This window comes from Protomyctophum parallelum, assembly GCF_964188405.1.
Source record: "Protomyctophum parallelum genome assembly, chromosome: 17".
NCBI classification, from domain to species: Eukaryota; Metazoa; Chordata; class Actinopteri; order Myctophiformes; family Myctophidae; genus Protomyctophum; species Protomyctophum parallelum.
In genome coordinates, this window is record NC_139719.1 from 28778761 (window position 1) to 28800900 (window position 22140).

Sequence of the window (22140 nt, forward strand, 5' to 3'; positions counted from 1 at the left end):
CAATTAACAGAGTCAAGGATCCTTAATGAATAAACATCTAACATTTGAACTTGGAAGCTGTGTGTTGATTGAAAATGTCTGAGGCCTTAAATATGCGAAAAACTAATGTGACACTTAACAGTTGAATTAGAAATAACCTGAATGATTGGATGGGAGAGGGCTTAGGAACTGACAACTACCACAGACAGAGAAGAAATGTCACCTTTATATTCACAACCTTTTCTTTCCTTTTTATTTGTGTTTAGCATCACACTCAGGGGTATGTGAGGGCATACAATTCCATGGGAGCCTTCTTCACAACACCAGTTCTTTGTCAATTAATTGTTCATGAGCTCTATGCCAAAGCACACAGGCTAAGGTCAGGTATAGCAATAGGTAGAGACTTATCATAGCAAATTCACCCATAGAACTGAAAGAAAGCACTCTAATTGGTAAATGGGCACCATATTGCCTTTGTCATATGCCTGACTAGGCCTGAATTCCTGGAGCAATGTCGCCATCTGCTGCAGAGAAGAGGAACAGCGGCTCTTTGGAGGGTATTTAGAAGCAACAGCAACCTGTGAATTTAATTTCAAAACCCTTTGTTGACTAATAATTGAATTCTGCAGATAGAAATATTTGCAGAAAATCTAATAAATAATGCACATTAGATTTGTTATTTTGTTCTGTGTATAACTTGGTTAATTTAAGATGGACTGATTTCTGCTGTTGCAACTGCAGTAAGTTAAAAATACGAAGATACAGTTTAGATGTGTGAAAATCTAGGAAGTTCCTTACAGAGAGTGCAGTTCAGATGTGTGTTCATCTAGGAAGTTCCTTACGGAGAGTGCAGTTCAGATGTGTGTTCATCTAGGAAGTTCCTTACAGAGAGTGCAGTTCAGATGTGTGTTCATCTAGGAAGTTCCTTACAGAGAGTGCAGTTCAGATGTGTGTTCATCAAGGAAGTTCCTTACAGAGAGTGCAGTTCAGATGTGTGTTCATCTAGGAAGTTCCTTACGGAGAGTGCTGAACGTTGAGCATAACTTCTCATTTTGACACCACAATGGAACTTAGTTGAACTAATTGTACAAGTGAAGGGCACTTGGGGGCACACACAAAGTTCATAGACTTGGCTGCCACACAACATCACGGATGAGGCATGCTTAAAGCAAACATTAAAAAGTCCATAGACTTGGCTGCCACATGACGTCACAATGAAAAGCCAAGCGTTGGAGGGGCTGGTGCCCCTCACAAAAATACAGTACAGCTATGCTATCTTTTTTCACGATTTTGTAACCCATTTTTCACCCATGTGTCAATTATCTAATGTGATCCTGGGCTCTACACACCCTACGCCAACCTGGGGAGAGAAACGGACATGAACTCATGCTTCCTTCATGCCTGAGTGTCCAAGTTGCTCCTTTACACCTGACAGGGGGGAGTTTCCCTGGTTGGACGTAGTGCGTGGAAGGAACACGTTATTCCAACCAGTTCCTTTCCCCTCAGGCGCCCGAACCAACACATCTACAGAAATGAAATAGACTAGAAGAAATATTTGCAAAGGACAAGTAAGTCTAGGCTTTGATGTTCCAAACATGCAGTAGTAGATGGACCTAATGCTGAATGGTGTCATTAAGACGACAGTGAAACGACCTACTTTGGACATGTCATGGTGGAAAAAGTACTCATTACTAAAAAAATAATAATAATACATGCCATGTTATTTTTTCTTTAAAAGTTTTCATTATGTGATGCTCTGAAAATGCATGCGGCCAGCACACCCATCTGACCACTTACCACGGCAGCATTTCAGGTGATGGGTGGGCCTTCAGGATTTTATATAAGTGGGCCCTGATCCAGAAAAGGGTTGGAAACCACTGCCCTACACAGCAAGGTTCTGTTTGAGCATCAAGTTAACCCTGACTGAGAGTATAAAATGAACCCTCCATTTGAACAATCTTAGAGATGAAGTCATACTCAGCATATCGGCGTGCATCCTGAGATAGCATAGGGTGATGTGCGTGCACCCCCATCAGGGCAGACCAAAACTCGGCCCTTTGAAGATGGAGGTTCTGTTTAGCCAATAGATTTCATTAAATTAATCCTCCATTAGGCCTCTCTACTGCCTGATCAAAGTCATCGCTAAAAGGCATACCGTTCTGCTTCCCGCAACTTAAACACAACGCCTCCATCAAACTGGGGTTATCTCCATGTCCCCCCCCCCTCCCCCCCACACACACAGTTTAGGATTTTCAGTTGAAGCTCGCCCTCTATTATCAAAATTAAGCTGTCAACCAGATGGTCATATGTGTGTGTAGAGAAAGCGAGAGAGAATGCACGCATGCACACACACAATAACATCTCTGATAACTGTTTGTTATTTTTGACACATTACCCCGTATAAAATGGCAGGGTTAACGATGTTGACTCAGGCCCCCTTCTGGAAGGGGGGGACGGACGGACAAAAACAGGGTCTCAATATGGCACACTGGTGGCAGGAAGACTTCAAACCGTGGGTGAGCAAGAGGATGAGAGAGCAGTCGGGTAGGGGAACGGGGGGGCACCCCCCCAGGAGTCTGGTAGGGGATGGAGTGGCGGAAATGGGGTTGTGGTGCGGGTTGACAGGGCCTTGATATCCTGGGAAAGCACAACAAAGACCACAGCTTTTTACATGAAAAGGAGAGGAGATGGCCTTTTTTTTACCCTCCTAGTAGAGGCCTTCAGAGCCCAATGCCGTGCGCTCTTGGGGCCCGGAGGAAGTTACAACATGGCCTGGGCTTCGGCTAAAGCATTTGGCACATCTGAGGGGCGACTGAATTCGGAGCTTTGGGAACACTTGCATCACATTTACCAGAGGATAATTTGGGGATCATGATGGGTAGTGATAACCTGACGCTGCCAGATCCAAAAAGCTTGCTACACAGGGAACATGGTTACCCAATACCGCCCCCATCTGGCAGCGTCAGGTTAGCGTAGTGATGCAAAGCACAAATACTGAAATGTGGAAATGATTCTATGAAAATAAGAGAGCAGCATCGTGTCGCAACTGTGTGACAATAAAGCAAATGTTTTGGGGGGTTTTCTTCTTCATTTGTCCTTCATTTGTTGAAAATGTTGCTTGGTTCAACTCTAACCGATTTTCTATTTGCTAAAGCCTGTAACGCCAAGGAATTATATAGTATCATAGTTAAAGTTCTAAAAAGTACAAACAGCTTTGTACATTAATCTATTGTATTGTTCATAAGCTTTAGAGCAGCGGTCTTTTAAGGCCACTGACTCCTTAGCTGGGAGAGAGATGAAGCAGGGACCCGCAATTCTCAACAGCACTATCATCAGTAAAGAAAAGGCAGCGATCTGCTTTCTCTAGTATTCCAGTCCCACTGATCTTTGAAGCTACTTTACTTTTAAACTTTTATTGCACCTCCATCGAGCACCTGGTTGATTCTCTCTTTGTAGCACTATCATCAATGCCATAACAAAACACAGTGAGTGAACAAACACAAGAAAACTAACTAAAACAACGGTCGGGAGGTTGTGACCAGGGAGGCAGTCAGACAGATATTTTGTGAAGCCTGAAAGTTCATATAATGGCCTGTTGTGGCGCTGTCATTGGACCCAGAAAAACCCATAGCCCCATAGAGGTCCATGTATTTGGGCCCAACTTCACCTAGACTGTATTACCTTAATAAACATGGTCATGAATACATTCTGCTTCCAGTCACTAGTTTAAAGTCTCATTTCTAATGTCATAATATTCTTTTTGGAAAATTATGGTCCCATTTATGAAAAAAATGACCATAAAGTCGCGTATGTTCTGAGGGGCGTGGCTACCGTTACAGTCTATGATCGGGATTCCCCTCCCACTCGAGTCAAAATGAAAACCAACGGAGAAGAAGGGGGGAAGTCCCGCCTCGTTGTCTGGGCCAGCCAATGGGCCAGCTGGGCCCAAACGTATACAAAGACTGACAGGCTTCATTTTACGTTCATGTTAGACCCGGAGAACGCTTTGTCCATATTTTTTACAGTCTATGGTTGTGACGGAGAAACACATTTGTATGTTGTACCACTTAAACCCTCAATATTTATTCAACTTGACCATTGACCTTGTGAGCTTGTAGATCTGCTAAAAAAACATATGATTATGAAAAACATATACAGCCTATTATACTGCATACTGTTGTCGTGAGAAGCTCCGCTCAATCCGAGCCATAACGCAAGCTGTAAAGAAATGCAAGCGATGCAAATTAGCACCAATATCCGGCACAGCAGGTGTCAATTGCTTGATAATTAACCACGGCAAGGATGGAGGGGGAGAGCGAAGAGATTAAACGTGGGCCCAATTAAATGCCCACGGTGAGGAAAGCGAGCCCGCTCGGTGCACAGATCCCGTGTGATCCGAGTTCACACAACTCTGCAGCGTACCGGCAGATCACTGGTCACCGATATTGCCGTCAGAGCAGGATTTTCAATGCCTGTTTACTTGTTTGTGCCGCATGTTTTTTGGGAATGCAGGGTAACTTTGGATTCCTCGCCCATCCTAAAATAGTCCCTGGTTTATTCTCATCTGGATACAATCAAATAAAACATTATTCCTATACTGCCGATACAATTAGACATGAAACACTTTTAACCAATGTTGGGCATGTCATTATAGGGGAACATTGTAACCTCTTATATCCATATTTTATAGATTTAATATCTGTTTTTTTGTAAAGTAATACCCTGCTCCTTCGCAGATCCACAAGCTCACAACGCCTTGTGATGCGAGGTGTTGTTGTTAATGCTTGTAAAGTAAATCATCTATTTTCACTATTTTAAATTGTAATATAAGAATAATAAAAAAGGGAACTTTTTTTTGGCAAGGATTCCACCCAACAGCTATGATTTCCAAATATGTCTAATGCAATGCATTGTGAGCTTTGCAGTTCGGTTGTTTTGTCAACAGGTATTCCTGAAGCAAGCTGGTGCTATTGTTGCCAGGTTGGAGGATGAGACCACTTTGCAACATAAAGGTTTTTGCAGATTTCAGCCATGAAAAATAAGTTACTAATTCAAACAGAAATACAATAAAAATCCAAAGACAGATACAAAAGGCTAAATAAGTATTTTGGCTAAGTTATTTCAATTTAGCTGAACTTTAAAGGGGCAATACTACTAAGGGCCATTATCAGCAAAGTAATCATATTATACAACAGAAAATAAAATGTATGAATAATGACATTTCATTATAAGACAAGGATGTGTATAAAAAATAGATATCTTTGCAAATAATAAGGTGAAATTGGAAGAAAAGAAACCCCCCAAACAAATCAAAAAGTAGTATTTGGAAAATGTGTTTCTCAGGAAGTGTGAGCAAATATCGATTATTCATTTTAAAAACCTTGAGCAAATTCGGCGAGGCAACAATTTGGAGTACAAAGCAAGTGACAAAGCCCATAAGACCGGGCTTCCTCATTAAGGTTTGATAGAGGTTGTAGATCAAGTCCAGACATGGTTATTTATGAATTACTAAACAAGGTCAGATTCTGTATACACTGACTATACAGTCAACACAAACACACACAGGCCTGCTCTCGGCGGGCACTGGCGCTCACAACTTCAAAAAACAGACTCTGAATTAACTGAAGCAGACGTACCACTGACCTTCAGTTTAGGTCTGATAGTGTGCGTGCGTACGTGCATGTGTGTGAGATGGTGGGGGCAGGCAGTGTTCGGAGTAAGCTTGTGAAAGTAAGCTGCCAGACTGGGAGACAATTTCTGTAAACAGGGGCACGTGTTGGAGACTGTGAAGAGCGGTAAGTATTGTACAGGAGGTACGCAATTGGCCAACAAACAATTAACCTGACAGCAATGACAGAGATACTGTACATGCTGAGAAAATGCTTAGTCAATTAGCCCCTCCTTACACACAACTGGAAAATCCCAACAAGACGGTAAGGTTGACAGTTGACGGTAATGTTAATCTAGTTATTCAATTAAAGAGTCGATAAAATGTGAATACATAAGGCTGTGATAAACAAATGATCGCCATCCATGTGCATAATGTATGCATGTGTGCATAATTTCAGACTTTTAGCTTGATGTTTAATATTTCATATTGTTCAGATTAGTAAGTAGCTGTTCCTCCAGAGATGGCATGACATCATACTTATGGCTATAATGCGTGCGGATTTGCGTGACCAGTCAGTTGAGCGAAGCCGACCTAAATTCTGGTAAATTGTTCAAATGGTTATGTTTAGGCATGAGGTTTATGGCTTATAGGATTAGGTTATAGGATTATGCTTAAGTTTAGGAATGGAGTTCGGGATAAGGACCTGAGAGGGTCATTATTGGGTAAAGGCCAATGAGATGGCTTGATCTGAAAGTAACAGCCAATAAAGACTGGGTACTGGTTCAAGAATCACAAACCATCTACAGAATATGAGAGAATTAGTTATACTAGTAGCTCGAGACCCAAAAGAGAAATTAGATGTTGCACCGGGACCCAAACTAGTGAAAATAGCCAATCTTGATGTTTTCACAACTTTTACTTTTTTTTTTATATATTTTTTATTTATTTAATACATAATACATAAATGATTTAATTTAACACTTAGACTGCGCAATTAATTAATCATAATCCCCATTTGACTGGCGTTGTTTTTCACTAACCATTGAAGAACCGCCCGGCGATTGTCGTTCCATTTCATGAAAATCCGCCTTAAAATAGTGTGATCGTTTGTAATAGTGTCCAAAAATATTCCACTGTCCCGACAGCAGCAGCAGCGGGTAACTGGGAGACACGGACGCCGCCATTGCCTTTCATAGACTTTGCATTGCGCCTCAATTTCCCAGAGGCATTCTTTCTGAGCCGTAAACAGGGAAGTGAACGACAACGCGCATGCGCGAAGAGCAAGGAGTATGGTGCAGAAGGAGAAAAAAAACAGAATATTTTTCTCTTGTTTGATATCAATGAAAATGCGCTAGGATAGGACATGTGTACACGTTCTAGCAATCCGTCGGTTGGATTATGACGGTTAAAAGTGATCAAAAACAGTGAATTAAACAATGAAAACAAAAGTCAGGAATGTCGTGATCCGCACTCCGCAATGTGTACGTGTGTGTGTGTGTGTGTGTGTGTGTGCGTGCGTGCGTGTGAGTGCATGTGGCTGAGCGTGCATTTTGGGTTGTTTGCAGGCAACTGTCACCTTTGCATTGACTTTACATGCAATTGTGCCACACATAAGAGCGCAGTCTGCGTACAGGTCTGGAGAACCGCCGATCAGACAGACTTCACACTCGGCACGCTGTGAAGTCACTGCATGTGTACACTGTGGCATCATCTCACCAGTGCACACATCAGTATGAAGGCGATCGGTTCTCCAGATACGACAGAAGGACAGATAGATTTGTGTAATTTATAGTTGGATTGCACGCCCTAGTATAAATGGTGCTACTGGCCTGGGCATCGCTGTATGCGTGTGTATGTCTCTTCACAGACGTGTGGAAATACCCCAGTACTTACAAAGTCCTTCTCCAGTTTGTCCAGCTCCTGCTTGTAGCTCTTCAGTCGGGTGCTGTACATGGCTCTGCTCTGGATAGGGATCTCACGCACCTCCAGGTCCATCTGCTCCACCTGCAGCACCACCACACCAATCACTGCATTAACCACTTAGGTCCTGTCTTCTACTTTGTCGTACAACAGTGGCAATTAAACGTAGCGGAAATTACACTCTAGCCCAGGGGTTCTGAGCCTTTTTAGCTCGGGACCCCCGGAAATGCTTTGGCCATGTCTCGCGACCCCCCCCCCCCCCCTCCCCCCTCCCCAAGCTTGAAATAAAATTATTGTCGGCAAGCAACATAAATTAAGTTTGCGACATACAAACAGTACAGCTTTATACAGGGAAGCACAAAAGAAGACTCAAAATGGACGATCACAATTACATTTTGCATCAATGTTAAGTCACAGTGGTACGTGTACATATGTTTTAAAATAATTTATTCACAGCTGCTCAAAACTTTAAACTTCCTTACTTTAGTAACCATATTCATTGTAATAAGTGTCACTGTAATGATGCCAAATGTTGGCATCTATGGAAAAATAAAAGATGCTCGACAGCAAGACATGTTGACAGTTGTGAAAATGTTTGACATTTTGAAATGAGGTACTTCATTGGCATTAATTTTAATTTATTCCGATGTTTGTGTACAAATATAATACACATAACTGCTAGATCCTAGTGTCACGTAACTTTGATAAAAAAAGTTGTCAGGCAAAACCGTGGATCTGTAAATACACAATCAAAATTTGAGGACCCTTCACTGTAAAAGATGCACGCAGGGGCCCGAACACTGTTGTACAGCGTGAAGTCAAAGTACATCTGACGTATGGCTAGACAGGCCTCCAACGGCATGTCTGCTAGGAAACTAATAACTGTGACATAATAAGACAACTGCGACAACAATTTGTCTGTCAGTTGACTTTCTCCTTTTTTTTAAATGAGACGTGCACACCGGCACCTCAAGATAATGGCATGAAATGTGTCACGGGATGTCAGCTAAAGAGGAAATTACAGGAAATGTAATCACGCCAGTAGCGAAGTGGAAGCCTCCCCTCTGCCATATGAAGCGCGTGTGTGTGTATATCATGTCACCGCCAGGATAATACAGGTGCCGTTCGTCTGGCGCCGGTTGAAAACAATCGTCTCCTCCCCCACCCTTGTGTAAATTATTTAGGAAATGGGAAGAGCAGAAAATTACTGATCAAAGACGTACCAACTCTCTGACTTCTTCAAGCTGTTTGTCGACATTTAGAACCAGCTGCGTCTTCTCTTCTGAAAGGGGGAAGAAAACACACACACACACACACAAAAAACACAGCAACATATTGATCAGTCGACGGAGCAGCAGTGCTTCATGACAAAACCAAACTCCCCTGCAATGGAGAGAGAGGGAGAGAGAGAAAGGAAACAACACACGAGGACGCATTTGAAGATATATTTACACATTCTCTCAGCACGAAGAGCCCACATTTGATGTCTCTTATTTATTGGCGTGTACGAGAGGGCCTTTGTTGGGGCTGTGTTGAGGAGAGGCACTGAGACACCTCGTGCCTGACTCAAAGGGAGAGGGAGGTGTCAGCTTTGCTCGCTTGCCAGAAGTCTTGAGTCCCACTCAGGATGACTAAAGCGCTGTTCGGCGCCTCACCCCGTGGCTGCACTTCACATTACCCGTTGAAACTCATTAGGACTTGCCAATGTTCCTAAGAAGCCTGTGTGTGTGTGTGTGTGCGTGTGTGTGTGTGTGTGTGTGTGTGTGTGTGTGTGTGTGTGTGTGTGTGCGCGTGCATGCGTGTGTGTGTGTGTGCACACTCGTGCCCATTCTGTGCTATGCTGAACATTGTTGTATGAGAGGTAACGTGAGTAGCATACTAGCGTTATAAGGTGCTTGATTGTTTTAACAAATTAAGCCCCATTTTAGAGAATTGTGAGAAGAGCAGATGCATTTTGATCTTGTACATCTTTTTTAGCTGTTTTTGACAATTTTACGGACGCCATGGTTAATGGATGACAGTTAATAGAGTGATTAGGCAAGTCCATTTTAGTCATCAACATCTTATGCGATTGTTTTTGTCCGTTTATAGGTGCCTGTTTAATCTATATTATGGATGGATGTGTACGATTTTAAAAGCATGTTCTGCTTCTCTAATGATCTATATACTGTAGTCGACTGTCGACAACAGCGTTACACGGCCCGGTCCGGTCACCTACAGTAGGGTACAATATAGCCTAGGTGGATTCCAATCCACGTCTAGATGGAGACGTGGATTTGTCTATACAGCATACAATGTTTTGCAGCTTCAGTCTGTTTACCTGTGTTTATCTTACTTTACTTTTATCAAACAAATAGGCGCCATGTAGCCAAGAGTACTTAATATGCGCTTTAAAATTATTCACATTTATCTCCATTAGTGTTGCATGTTGCTCATGACTTGTATAGCTATGACTCACGAATAACACCAAATGTTTAATTTCATCTCAGCGAGCCCCAACAAAGATTTAGATAAAAAGTACAGTTACAAACAAGACTAAGAGGCCTATAAAGGTACCGCTAGCTGTGCTATCCTCGCTGAACAAATCAATCAGATGAAGTTTATTCAGCAGCTGCTGCTTGAGTCTTTACTACTACCAAGAAAGTGGATATTACTCCGTCCAGTTATTAGGTCTTTACACTGTCTCCCTCTCTATCAAATACTTTATCCGTCCGTCACATGACACGTTCCATATATGGCCAAGCCCAATACAGAATCAATTCATTCCATATGTTGATCTGATCTGACCGCATCTGACTGCATCTGACCGAAGTCCACACCCACAAGACCAGAGGGAGGGAATGTGCAACCCAGATTCGGCACAAACAAGAGACTAAATTATTTTCGCTCCTATGCCACCAAAATGTGGAACGCCCTACCAACAGTTATTAAGACATGCGAATCCCTTGACTCCTTCAAAATCGCTCTCAAAAGGTACCTACGGACGGCTGCAATTCGAAACTGGCCCCGTAAAATCTGAATCCCCCCCCCCCCTTTATGATGAATTCCTGTTCTGTTCTTTGTCTATATAGAAGTGTCTATTTGTACGTCTCTAAATGTTTTGAGAATTGAACAAGGTGGACCCTCTTGTAAACAAGTGTATTGCTTTATTGGGTCGTCCACTCACAGTTAACAGTCTTTGTATTACCCAGGCGGTGGCGTAACCGTCTGGGCACCCGACTGGTAATCCAGTCGCAGTGTGCCGCGGGTTCGACTCCCGATCCCGACACGGCCTTTACTGCATGTCATCCCCCCATCTCTCTCCCGTTTCCTGTCAGCCTACTGTCTGTCCCTTCAAAAAACCAATAAAAGGCGTAAGCCGCAAAAAAATATCTTAAAAAAAAAAAAACAGTCTTTGTATTGAGCTGTGCTTGAAATACTGTAATTCTGCAAACTGTTAATAAATATTTCAATCAATCAATCAAACCCTGTACACTCAAGACACGCTCCATATATGGCCAGGACAGAATTAATTCCATATGATCTGACCTCATAATGATCACTCAACCAGCTCAACAGAATGATTGATCTCCAGACATCTGAACTCACGGACACCAGATTAAACTGTGCCGTATTAAGAAGCTCTGTTGTTTCAGCCTTCAGGACGTCTTACTGGTAATATGGAGTGTGTTGTCCAACCTCAATGTGACATCATGGCATCAGGTGCAAACAAATCAGTCAGCTCCATATATGGGCACAAAAGGGGCCAAGCCCATTATGGTGATATACTGATGACATCAGGTTCTCCAATTCTCCATAATGGGCACAAAAGGGACGAGGACTAACAGATACAGAGACCTCCATGGGCATATCGGTTGAATCGGGGGTGCGCCACTACCCACTAGCAGGCAAAAATATTCAAAAGGTTTCAAAAATATAGTAGCCCTAGTTGTGTAAAGTTGTATAGCTTAAGCTTAGATCTTAAACCATCCAGACTTTTCATTTTTCAAGACTGCTTTCTGAACCCAGAGTCACAACTCAACTTGGAGAAACAACAACATTCAGTTTGTATGTATGCACCACATATCCTGAACACCCTCTCAGAACTCTGTCTTGCTACAACTCTTATTGCCTAAGGGCCTTTCTCTGCCCCACCCTTCTCCCATTGTTTATATTGTCATTGTGTTTAGTTTCCAAGATGGCCGCAGCACCAGGACGGAGTGGGGCGGAGGTGAGCGGGTGGGGACGACATATGCCCTTGGACTGGGCATTCACAAATTCAAGACACCTGTCTTGCGTCTGTGTTTATTGGCCGGTCCAATGCATTTCCAATGGAAGCTCATATGGTTTGACCAAACATTTTGTTTGATGGTGGGGATGGGGGGGCAGAACACATCCATCAAAGCTGTGTTCAGACACAAGTCAGGTGTCAGGTGTCAGGCAAGTGTCTTAAATGCAGCCCAGTAAGGGCATATGTCGACCCCGCCCGCTCACCTCCGCCTAAGAAAGGCCCTTAAAACTTGTCGTGACCTATGGTTGGCGCAAGAGGGAAGGTCATGGGCCACCAAAATCAGCAGGTGTCATCCTCAAGGAAGTATGAAGGTCAATCCGGAGATATCTTGTTTGGGTCTTTTCCCTTCAACTACCTTGAACTCCGGACCATAATCTGAAACGTTCCATAAGCCATGAAGTTCTGATTTAGAGAGATAGATAAAAACAACAATGTATCTACATACAGTCAGTCACGGAACTACCGGAGGGAAGGGGGGTGTCGTTTCACTGCTTGCAAGGATGTACTTGGAACTTTGTGTCAGGTTCGGTGGGGCCTGATCATGCGGTCACCCCGACTAAATAATCACAATTATGATGTATGAATTATAAGTTATTATAAAACAAGTTATTAATATACTTATACGATATTATAAAATGCTTTAAAATGTGTAATGATTTTTGTTATAAATATTGAGTATCATATGAGTACTTATGAGTGCTTAAAACGGCAATTGTAATGTTACAAGCAGACTATAATGTAGAGATGTCCCGATACCATTTTTTTCAGTCCAAGTACGAGTACGAGTACTTTCTTTTAAGTACTCGCCGATACAGAGTACCGATACGAGTACTTCTTATTTTTGTTGAGTAACCACTTATTTTACCACCTCCCGTCTACACTTGTCAGTTGTCATTTATGCTTGTAGATCAGCCGTTTTGGGCGCTTTGCTCATTTTGCTGCCGTGTTGGGTCAGACTTGCTCCCGTTGCATTGAGCGTTCAGCCAGTGTCAATTGAATGTTGTAGTACTCGTCTCAAAGTATCGGGCCCGGTTCAGATACTCGAGTACGAGTACTTTAGTCTAGTATCGGTATCGGAACAACTCTACTATAATGCATACACAGACTACAGTACATGCTAGGCTTTAAATAAATTGTTACTAATGCTTATTTTCTGTATTATCCGAGCATAAATATCTGTCTGTGTTGAGTGGAACATTTTTGAATAATAATAAATACAATGTTTATGTGGTTCCTACTCCACCTAAGTGGATATAAGGTCCACTTGACATGAACCATCTCCATTTCCTGCCTCACAAGTTACAGAACCTCAAGTCAAGTACACTCCTTTTTTATCCATTTACATTTTGGACATCATTCCCAGATGTGACTGTTCAGCTGACAACAATTACTGGATCAGCTATCCATCACTGGTGAAACCTTTCAGTCCATCAAAGTTGGATAAATAATTACCAGCATTTTCAATAATTGAAATGCAGACTTGACAAAACTTCCAGCTCAAAGACGAATCACAAGGCTATCAGTGGTGGGATAGCAACAACCAATGCAAGAAACAAACAACCAAGATCTTCATTTCTTAGACCTTGTGGGTCTACGTTGCCTTTTGCCAGTCCTCAAATTCATTTTTAAAACCTGTGTCCAACCTCACAGCCTACACAGTAAACAGCCAGAGGCGATTCTCTGCAAGGTGAGTCGGTGCTCATTCTCTGTGCGGATTCGGGCCTGAGAGGTTGGGCCGTGAAATATGCATGGATATTTACTGGGACTACAGCCCGCCGCACGGACGCATTGGATGGACAGATGGAGCAAGAGTTTTGTAAACAGAGTGCAGGACAGGTGAAAAAAAGAAAAAAAATATATATAAGGTTGGGCATGGCGAGTGAAGATTTTTTATTTCATCTGCACTCAATATTTATGCACCGATGATTGACAGGCTTCTCTCTTAGTCTTTTCCATACACATTCCTAACAAGAGGGGAGAGAATTATTACTTTCAGGTTTAAGGATGCGAATGGCATCGTATTCTTGTTCCAACCTTTCCTTTGACCATACATTTTTGGTAGAGGTGGGCATCAGAACAAAATAAATATCCAAACATGCATTAATTTGATTCTTGCAATGTTCCATGAATGTACTGTAATACATGCAGTCAAAGACAGTCATGGGCATTTCATTTCTCATGATGCTCAGTTCATCATCAGTGCAGAATGCTACAGACATGCAAACAAATGACACAATGACCCTTTGTGTGTAGCTGTTGTCTCCGAGGGCTTTTGAGCCATGGGCAAAATTGAGCCATCAGAATAGAAAGCAGAGAAAGCTCTTAATCAGCAAGATCATTTAAATTTGAGTGCAAACTATTCTGCCGGTAGCAGAGGACACAGGACAATGTTTTTTTTTTTACAGTGATGGCTTTACTGGCTTTGTACGTACATTCATACAGTAGGTGCTTATTTGACACAGAGGGGTGACAGGAGACGACGTGGAATAGCTGCTCAAGAGAAGTTGAGCTATCGCTATTGAGTAGGGTGAAATTTGTGGGAGCCCAGCAGCCCACAAGCAGAAGGAGCTGTCCCAATTATGAGCAGTACTACCAAGCAGTGTACACAGCTTGCAGAAAAGAGGCAGTACTACCAAGCAGTGTACACAGCTTGCAGAAAAGAGGCAGTACTACCAAGCAGTGTACACAGCTTGCAGAAAAGAGGCAGTACTACCAAACAGTGTAAACAGCTTGCAGAAAAGAGGCAGTACTACCAAACAGTGTAAACAGCTTGCAGAAAAGAGGCAGTACTACCAAACAGTGTAAACAGCTTGCAGAAAAGAGGCAGTACTACCAAACAGTGTAAACAGCTTGCAGAAAAGAGGCAGTACTACCAAACAGTGTAAACACTAAACAGCTTGCAGAAAAGAGGCAGTACTACCAAGTAGTGTACACTACACAGCTTGCAGAAAAGAGGCAACCTGCAGATTGCAAACAACACTGTAGTACTGTAATTGTGCCGTGTAAACATGTGCTGGTCCATACACACTACAAATGAAAACAAGCGTGCAAAACCAGGGGTGATGGTACGATTTGAATAGCCTGCCCTGCATCTATCTAATATACCCTATTTTGGGAATATTATTATATGTGAAATGAAAATGACAGCTGTCATAATAATAATAACAATAATAACAATAATAATAATAATAATAATAAATAGAAAGAAAACTGCTGGTCAAACGCATGCTTTAACTACATTAGTGATGCAGCGTTTATCTCTGTAAGGGGATACACTACACTGTTCTTGACTGTATGTAATGTATCTCCACCCATGATGATTACTGTGACTAATCATCATAGAGCATTGATTTCTGTTTGGTGTTCATTATATAAGTCTAACACAAAGTATGCTGGTGAAAGTGACTTGGCTGAGGCACGAATGAAAAACAATCTAGGTATTATCTTATAAACAACAAAAAAGGTTATTGGGTGACAATCGAGTTTAACAGTCATGTTTGGTTAAAGTAAAAGAAAGCTCAAGTGACACTGACAGTATGAACCACTCTCAAATACAGGAGATCTAGTCTTGATCTGGCATGAACATAAGCCACACAAGAACTCAGAGCCCCTGGGCTTGGTTTTGGTCTTTCTTTCCTCAACTCAGACATTGTCATGATGCTGTGGATCTACAAGCTTCTTGCTCCTCCCATGAACCTGGCCATGTTGTTTCACAGAGAGTACAAAGTTTAATAATCCACTGGCACTGACAATATCACACCGGGAAACTTTGAGTCCCACTCACTCATTCACTTGCTAATGTTGAAAATCCAAAGACTTTTGGGGACAAAAGATGCAATTGTTAGGGGGTGAGGGGGGAAAAAGTAATAAGTAAAGTAATCAGTAACTAGTTACTTTTGGCAGGGAGTAATAAGTAGTGTAACTATATTACTTTTTTTTAAAGTAATAAGTAATACATTACTGTTTAAGAGTAACTTTGACAACACTGGTGATGGCTAACGCAACAACTGCAGCTTGAGAACTATAAAGGTGGGAGAGCATAAACAAATAAATACAATTAAGATTAAGATTACCTGAGATGCTTCAAGCAGGCCCCACAATTTCATAAAGCAAGAAACAGTATTCTGACCTTGTTTATATTTCCGATGCGGACACACCCTCCAGTGGCCTCCACACATCAAAAGTCCCTAAAGTCTCTATCTATGACCTTTTCAAAGACATCTGGAGGAGCAAGTCTGTCCATTTTTCACTGTTATTTAACTGTGGAGAGCTTGTAGAGCCAGAGGAAACACTTCAACCAGTCTGTCATGACGCCAGCTCAACATCAGCAACAATCAAGCCTCATTTATACATACATGCGTCCTTTTTCTCCTTTTAGCATCATTGTATAATCGTACCACTGTACTATTTTTGCAAACTGTTATTATTCAATGAATCGATCAATAACAGCAGTACAGGGTAGCCTTCAAGCCACGGAAGCCAGTGACACATATCACATTCACAACCCAAAAACAGGACATCCATAGTTCCGTCCTACAGGATTTAGAGTGGTCTATGGTAAGAACAAAGTGGGTTACAACTACAGGCCAGGGGTACTCTGAAATAAAGGACAGACCACAATGAGGTTTTTTTTGTTGTAATTTGCCATGCACGTGTTATTGGCCAGTAAACGGTTCCGTTTTGAGGTGTGATTGGAAGGCCACATCAAAACGAGGGATTCTCATACACAACAAACAACTAAGGAGGATTGAACTAAATGGTGAAACAGCTAGAAAATAAAACATGATGTACCTGGAAAACCAACTAAAAACAAGATCACACAATAACCTACACACGTGATGCTTTTGTAAGATTATGCATATTAAGTACTGGTCGATATGACAAACAAAATGTTGTTTGTTGACATTTAGCTACCCTGAATTTCAAAGTGACAAGGTAGTCTTTATTGTTAGTTACTGTTGTTATCTTATCTTGTGTACCGTAGATAAGTGTAATATTTACAGCAACTGTCTTAACATGCTATAAAATGACATTCTTGGCAATCGTGGATAATCAAAAATAGGTATTAAATAATAACATTAATCGTGGTAGCCCTAGAACGGCTCTTGTTGTTACATACAGTATGTACAGTATTTCACATACAAGAGCCATAGAACACAGCCATATATTTGTGGTAGACCGTTGCATGTGCGGCATAAATGTGATAAATGCTCCGTTTGTACTCACCCATTAAATTATTCCAAAGACGTGGAGTGAAAAATGGTCCTCTAGTTTTATATCCATGTGAAAGTTCTGGCACAAAACGCGTATTTAGTGAATTATCTCCACTTTTTCAAGAGATGCACACGGACATCTTTCTCTCCGCGCGAGGGGGGGCACTGGAATATCGATGAACCGATTTTAGATACTTCCTGTTGTCATCACAAATTCACCGGAGAAACACAAAAGTTTGGGTCACACAATTGGCAGGTGCTTTGCGATAGGTGCTGGGTAATTAATCACACCACCTGCCAATTGTGTGACCGCAAACTTTTGTGTTTCTCCGGTCAATTTGTGATGACAACAGGAAGTATCTAAAATCGTCCCCTCGCTGGAGAGAAAGGCGTCCGTGTGCATCTCTTGAAAAAGTGGAGATAATTCACTAAATACGCGTTTTGTGCCAGAACTTTCACATGGATATAAAACTAGAGGACCATTTTTCACTCCACGTCTTTGGAATAATTTAATGGGTGAGTACAAACGGAGCATTTATCACATTCATGCCGCACATGGTAACGGTCTACCACAAATATATGGCTGTGTTCTATGGCTCTTGTATGTGAAATACTGTACATACTGTATGTAACAACAAGAGCCGTTCTAGGGCTATAATCGTGGATAATCAAAATGGTATTAGACTTCTGAATACAGGATAAACCATGCACGTAACTAATATCGCAATTTTGTGGACATGCTGGTTTGGTGAATTATTAACTCTTTTCATGGTACAATGAAAATAAAAAAAATCTTCAATATATTGATAGATAGCCGATCTGTCATAATCAACATATTCCCCCCTAGGGTTGCCACCCGTTCCGTAAAATACGGATTCGTCCTTTATTTGAGCATTAAATGATGCGTCCCGTATTGAATCAATACGGAACGCGGTTTGTTCCGTATTTCCCTAAATGCCCCCTGCGCGATCCGTCACACAACGTCAACACTGAATTTAACAATAATGAACAAAATAAAACGGGAAATATTAAAGACAGCACAATTGTTCTGGCGCGGGAGGCACCCATAGAGTATGAGGCACCCCTCCCGCGAGGACCCCCTCCCGCGAGGACCCCCTCCCGCGAGACAAAAAAAAACATCCCCGTGGCTGCATGCGTGTGTGCGGCGCCCCGTCACCGACTCAGCGTGCCAAATCCTCTGCCTGTCTGCCCGCATGCCCGCCCCCTCCGCAGCCTGTCACACGCACCGCGCGATTTAAAACATGTCGGCTACTACAGCTGATACTCCACCGGCAAAAAAAAAAAGACGCCTTCAAAAATATAGACGAGAATGGGAAGAGGTAAATCCCTGGGTTTGCAGCGTCACAGGAGATGAATACAAAGCAAACTGCACGGTATGTCGGCGTGTGTTTTCTGTGGCACATGGAGGACTGTCTGACATCAAACAGCATTCTTCAGGGGAGCAACATGTAAGATATGTACGATCACAGAAGACCCATCAAGAAGTGTCACAATTCTTCATGACTCAAACTACCCCTGAAATCGATTCGGTATGTGTATATTTGTGTTATTTCAAGATGTCAGTATAGTATTTCTATATTTTCCTGCCCAGTGCCCAATAGTCAATGGCTGCTGGGCATATAGCCTAGACTATTTCAATAGACTATTATGGTTGATAGTTTATTCATGTTGAGTTTTTTATGTCTAATAAATAAACATGTATTTAATATAAATGAATCAATATAATTAAATATTGTGCCCATTTAAAGAACATTTACAGTTAATAAATACACAACATATACATAAATAAATACAAAGAAAAACACATATACACAATACATAATAGTATACAGATATAAAAGTCATACTGTTTAATTTCATTAACAATTTGTCATCCCACTCCTCCCCTAGGTTACTGCAGCGGAGGTGACCCAGGTATACCACACAGTAAAACATAATCTCAGCTACAACAGTGCTGACTGTGCACACAAGCTCAATCAAAAGATTCTCCATGATTCCAAAATACTGAAGAAAATGACTTTGGGGAGAACAAAGGCAGAGGCACTGGTGAAAGATGTCCTGGCTCCGAAAGCAGTGGGTGATGTTCTCAAGGACTTAGCAACACCCCTCCCATTTTCCATACAGACGGATGCCTCGAATAAAGGGAACAGGAAGATGTTTCCCCTTGCTGTCCAATACTTCACTCCAAAAGGTGGGGTCACAAACAAAATGCTTGACTTTGTGGAGAATGCAGATGAGTCAGCTGCCGGGATTGTAGCTCTCCTTGAACAATCCCTAGAAAAATGTGGCTTGTCATTGGATCAAGTGACAGCATTTAGTGCAGACAACACAAATGTTAATTATGGAATTCACAACTCTGTTTTCACCAACCTGAAGAAGAAACACAAAGATTTGCTGCAAGGGAACTGCCATGCCCACATAGTGCACAACACAGTGAAGTATGCATTAGACCAGCTCACTGTAGATGTGGAGAATGTTGTGCTGAAAGTATATGGCCACTTCTCCATATCTGCCAAACGAAGAGAATCACTCAAAGAGTTTTGCGACTTTTGTGATGTTCAGTTCCAAGAAATCCTACGACATGTCACAACCAGGTGGCTCTCTCTTAATCCAGCCATCCACCGACTGATGCAAACCTGGACTGCACTGAAGTCTTACTTCAAGAGCATGGGGGCTGATTGTCCTAAACAGATTCAAGCTTTGTTAAAGCTCAGAGAAGAGGAAGACTCAAATGAGGAAGATGGAGACATAGTGGAGGTTTACCTTCTCTTCTGCAACAATATCCTCTCCCTCTTTGAGGAAGTTGTAAAGAAGTTGGAGAGTAATGCAACCACCTGTGTTGAGTTATATTCCATCATGGATGACTTCAAGGAAAAACTCACACAGAGACGAGATGACCAGTTCTACGGCTACTTAACTAAATTGAAGCTGCAGAAGCTCCTTCCACCTGATGCGAACAGGGCATACACAGATTTCACTGCGTTTCTTAACACAGCAATTGGATATGTTGAGAAATGGTTCAACTTTTCAGAAGACAACTGGCTGTTCTCACTGCAACCTCTCTCTCTGCACCATGACACCTTGACCTTCACTGACATTGAGAAGGTGGCTACTAAGCTCAACCTCATCCATAAAGTGAATATGGATGAGCTTTATGATGAATGTACCGCAGCCAATAACATCCAGAAGAGGCTCAGAGGAGATTCTGAGGATGAATGGAAGTCCCAAGGTGTTGCTGGCAGGTGGATGGCTATTTTTAAAGAATCTGACCTGCCCAACATGCTGTCTATCATCAGCCACATACTGAGCATCCCAGCATCCACTGGATATGTGGAAAGGATTTTCTCCAGAATGACCAACAAGTGGAGTGACAGCAGGAACAGGTGCTCAGTGGAGCTCATGAGGAGTGAGCTCCTGATCACTCTCAACTTTGAGCAGTCCTGTTCAGAGTTTCACAGCACTGCTTTGAAAGACAAAGAGCTACTCAGTGCTGCAAGGAGTGACAAGAAGTACACTTGGAAAAAGAAGTAACAGCTATATTAGGAAGAGAGGGAAAGCTGATAACTGTTGACTGTCTACTACACACCAAAGAGGACATGCTGTTTACTGTTTTACTCTGGTCTACACCAAATATGACATAATGCTATTTACTGTTTTACTCTGGGAGAGGAGGAGATATACTTTCAGATGAACCCATGACTTTTTGGCCAAGAGGGTTGAAGGAGGAGGAAGGGGGAATGTTTTGCACTTTATTTTTGTATTAAGCTTTTAATTTGGGTTTAAAAAAGTGTTTAATTGTATTGTTGTCCTCATTCAGTAGCCAAAGTGTCTCCAGGCAGGTATTGTTGTCCTCATTCAGCTATTAAGTGTCTCCAGGCAGGTTATAGTTGTTGTATGTAACAGCACTTGAATGTTCATTGCTAATAAAGCAATTTAAACTTGAAGTAGCCTATAGCTTTCTTGACTACCCCTTGTGACCCACCCCCCACGCGGCTTTGCCGCGTGGACGTATAAGTGTCCCTTATTTCAAGATCTCAAAGGTGGGAACCCTATTCCCCCCACCCCCAGATACAGTAACTATACAGTAGCATACTGAGGCTGAGCTGTATGAATGTGATAATGAACATTAATTCGACAATAATTTTGTAAGACATAATTGTCATAAGACATGCGACGTCACATTAACACATCATAACAGTTATATAACAATATCAATGGGTGAAATAGGATATCAGCAAGCTGGTTTACATTACAGCTAAGCTGTCCTTCATTACGACTTAATCATTCTTACCTCCAGCTAGTTTCGGGATTTTGCCGAGTTTATTGGTGAGTTCTGCAGTGAGAGTGCTGAAGTCCTGCTCGTATGTTTGAAAGTCTGAAGACATTTTGATGCGGACGTTTGAAACGTTTTAAACAGGTGGTTTGATAGCTGCGTGACTGTTTGTTTGATAAGATGACAACAAACACAAACGCTCAGATGGAGTCAACTTCCGGGTTGTGTTACAGTCAACCTTGCTCGGCGAGGACAGATTTTCCTTCAGGGAACGTCACATGAATCGTAGTATTGCATAACGTGAGAGACTGAGAGTGCGTTTAAGATGTGTGGTAGCTCATGATAAATAATAATAATAATAAAAAAAACTTTATTTTGTATTTTCAACATGGAGTAAAACAATACAATATCCAAAAAACAAATGCATTGGAAAATAATTCAGATATAAATGCAATGACGTATATGGTAGATTCTGTACATAAAAAATATAACATATTCAATATTTATAAAATATATATATACACTGGTGTGGTGTTTGGTAACACTATATTTTAAAATAATAAATTGGCAAAATTGTCTACTGTGGCTGCCTCAGTGCCTCTATGTCAGTGGTTTTCATAGTGGGTTCAAGGGACCCCCAGTTTTGTAAAAATGTTAACAACAGTAAATTGTACGGGGGGCCACTATAGCATATTTTCAAATGGGGGTCCACGGGCGGCGGGCCACGGCTAAATACATTCTGGGATCCTCGACATTAAAAAAACCCACTGCTCTACGTTATATGTATATATCTGCGATTATATATATATCATTATATAATTATATATACATACACATAACACACACACACACA

At 41.8% G+C, this 22140-nt stretch overlaps 1 protein-coding gene across 2 annotated transcripts in view; it reads right to left on the reverse strand.

Moving 5' to 3' along the window:
• The window catches only part of vti1a (vesicle transport through interaction with t-SNAREs 1A), a 156738-nt gene extending 135242 nt beyond the window's left edge, over nt 1-21496 (reverse strand). For both annotated transcript variants that reach the window (XM_083787104.1, XM_083787105.1), the window contains exons 1-3: nt 21306-21496; nt 8734-8792; nt 7484-7594 (exon numbers count right to left, since the gene is read on the reverse strand). In XM_083787104.1, the coding sequence (XP_083643230.1) occupies nt 7484-7594; nt 8734-8792; nt 21306-21399 (264 nt within the window). In that variant the 5' untranslated portion in view covers nt 21400-21496. The remainder of the gene's footprint in view (nt 1-7483; nt 7595-8733; nt 8793-21305) is intronic.
• Nucleotides 21497-22140: the final 644 nt, after the last annotated feature.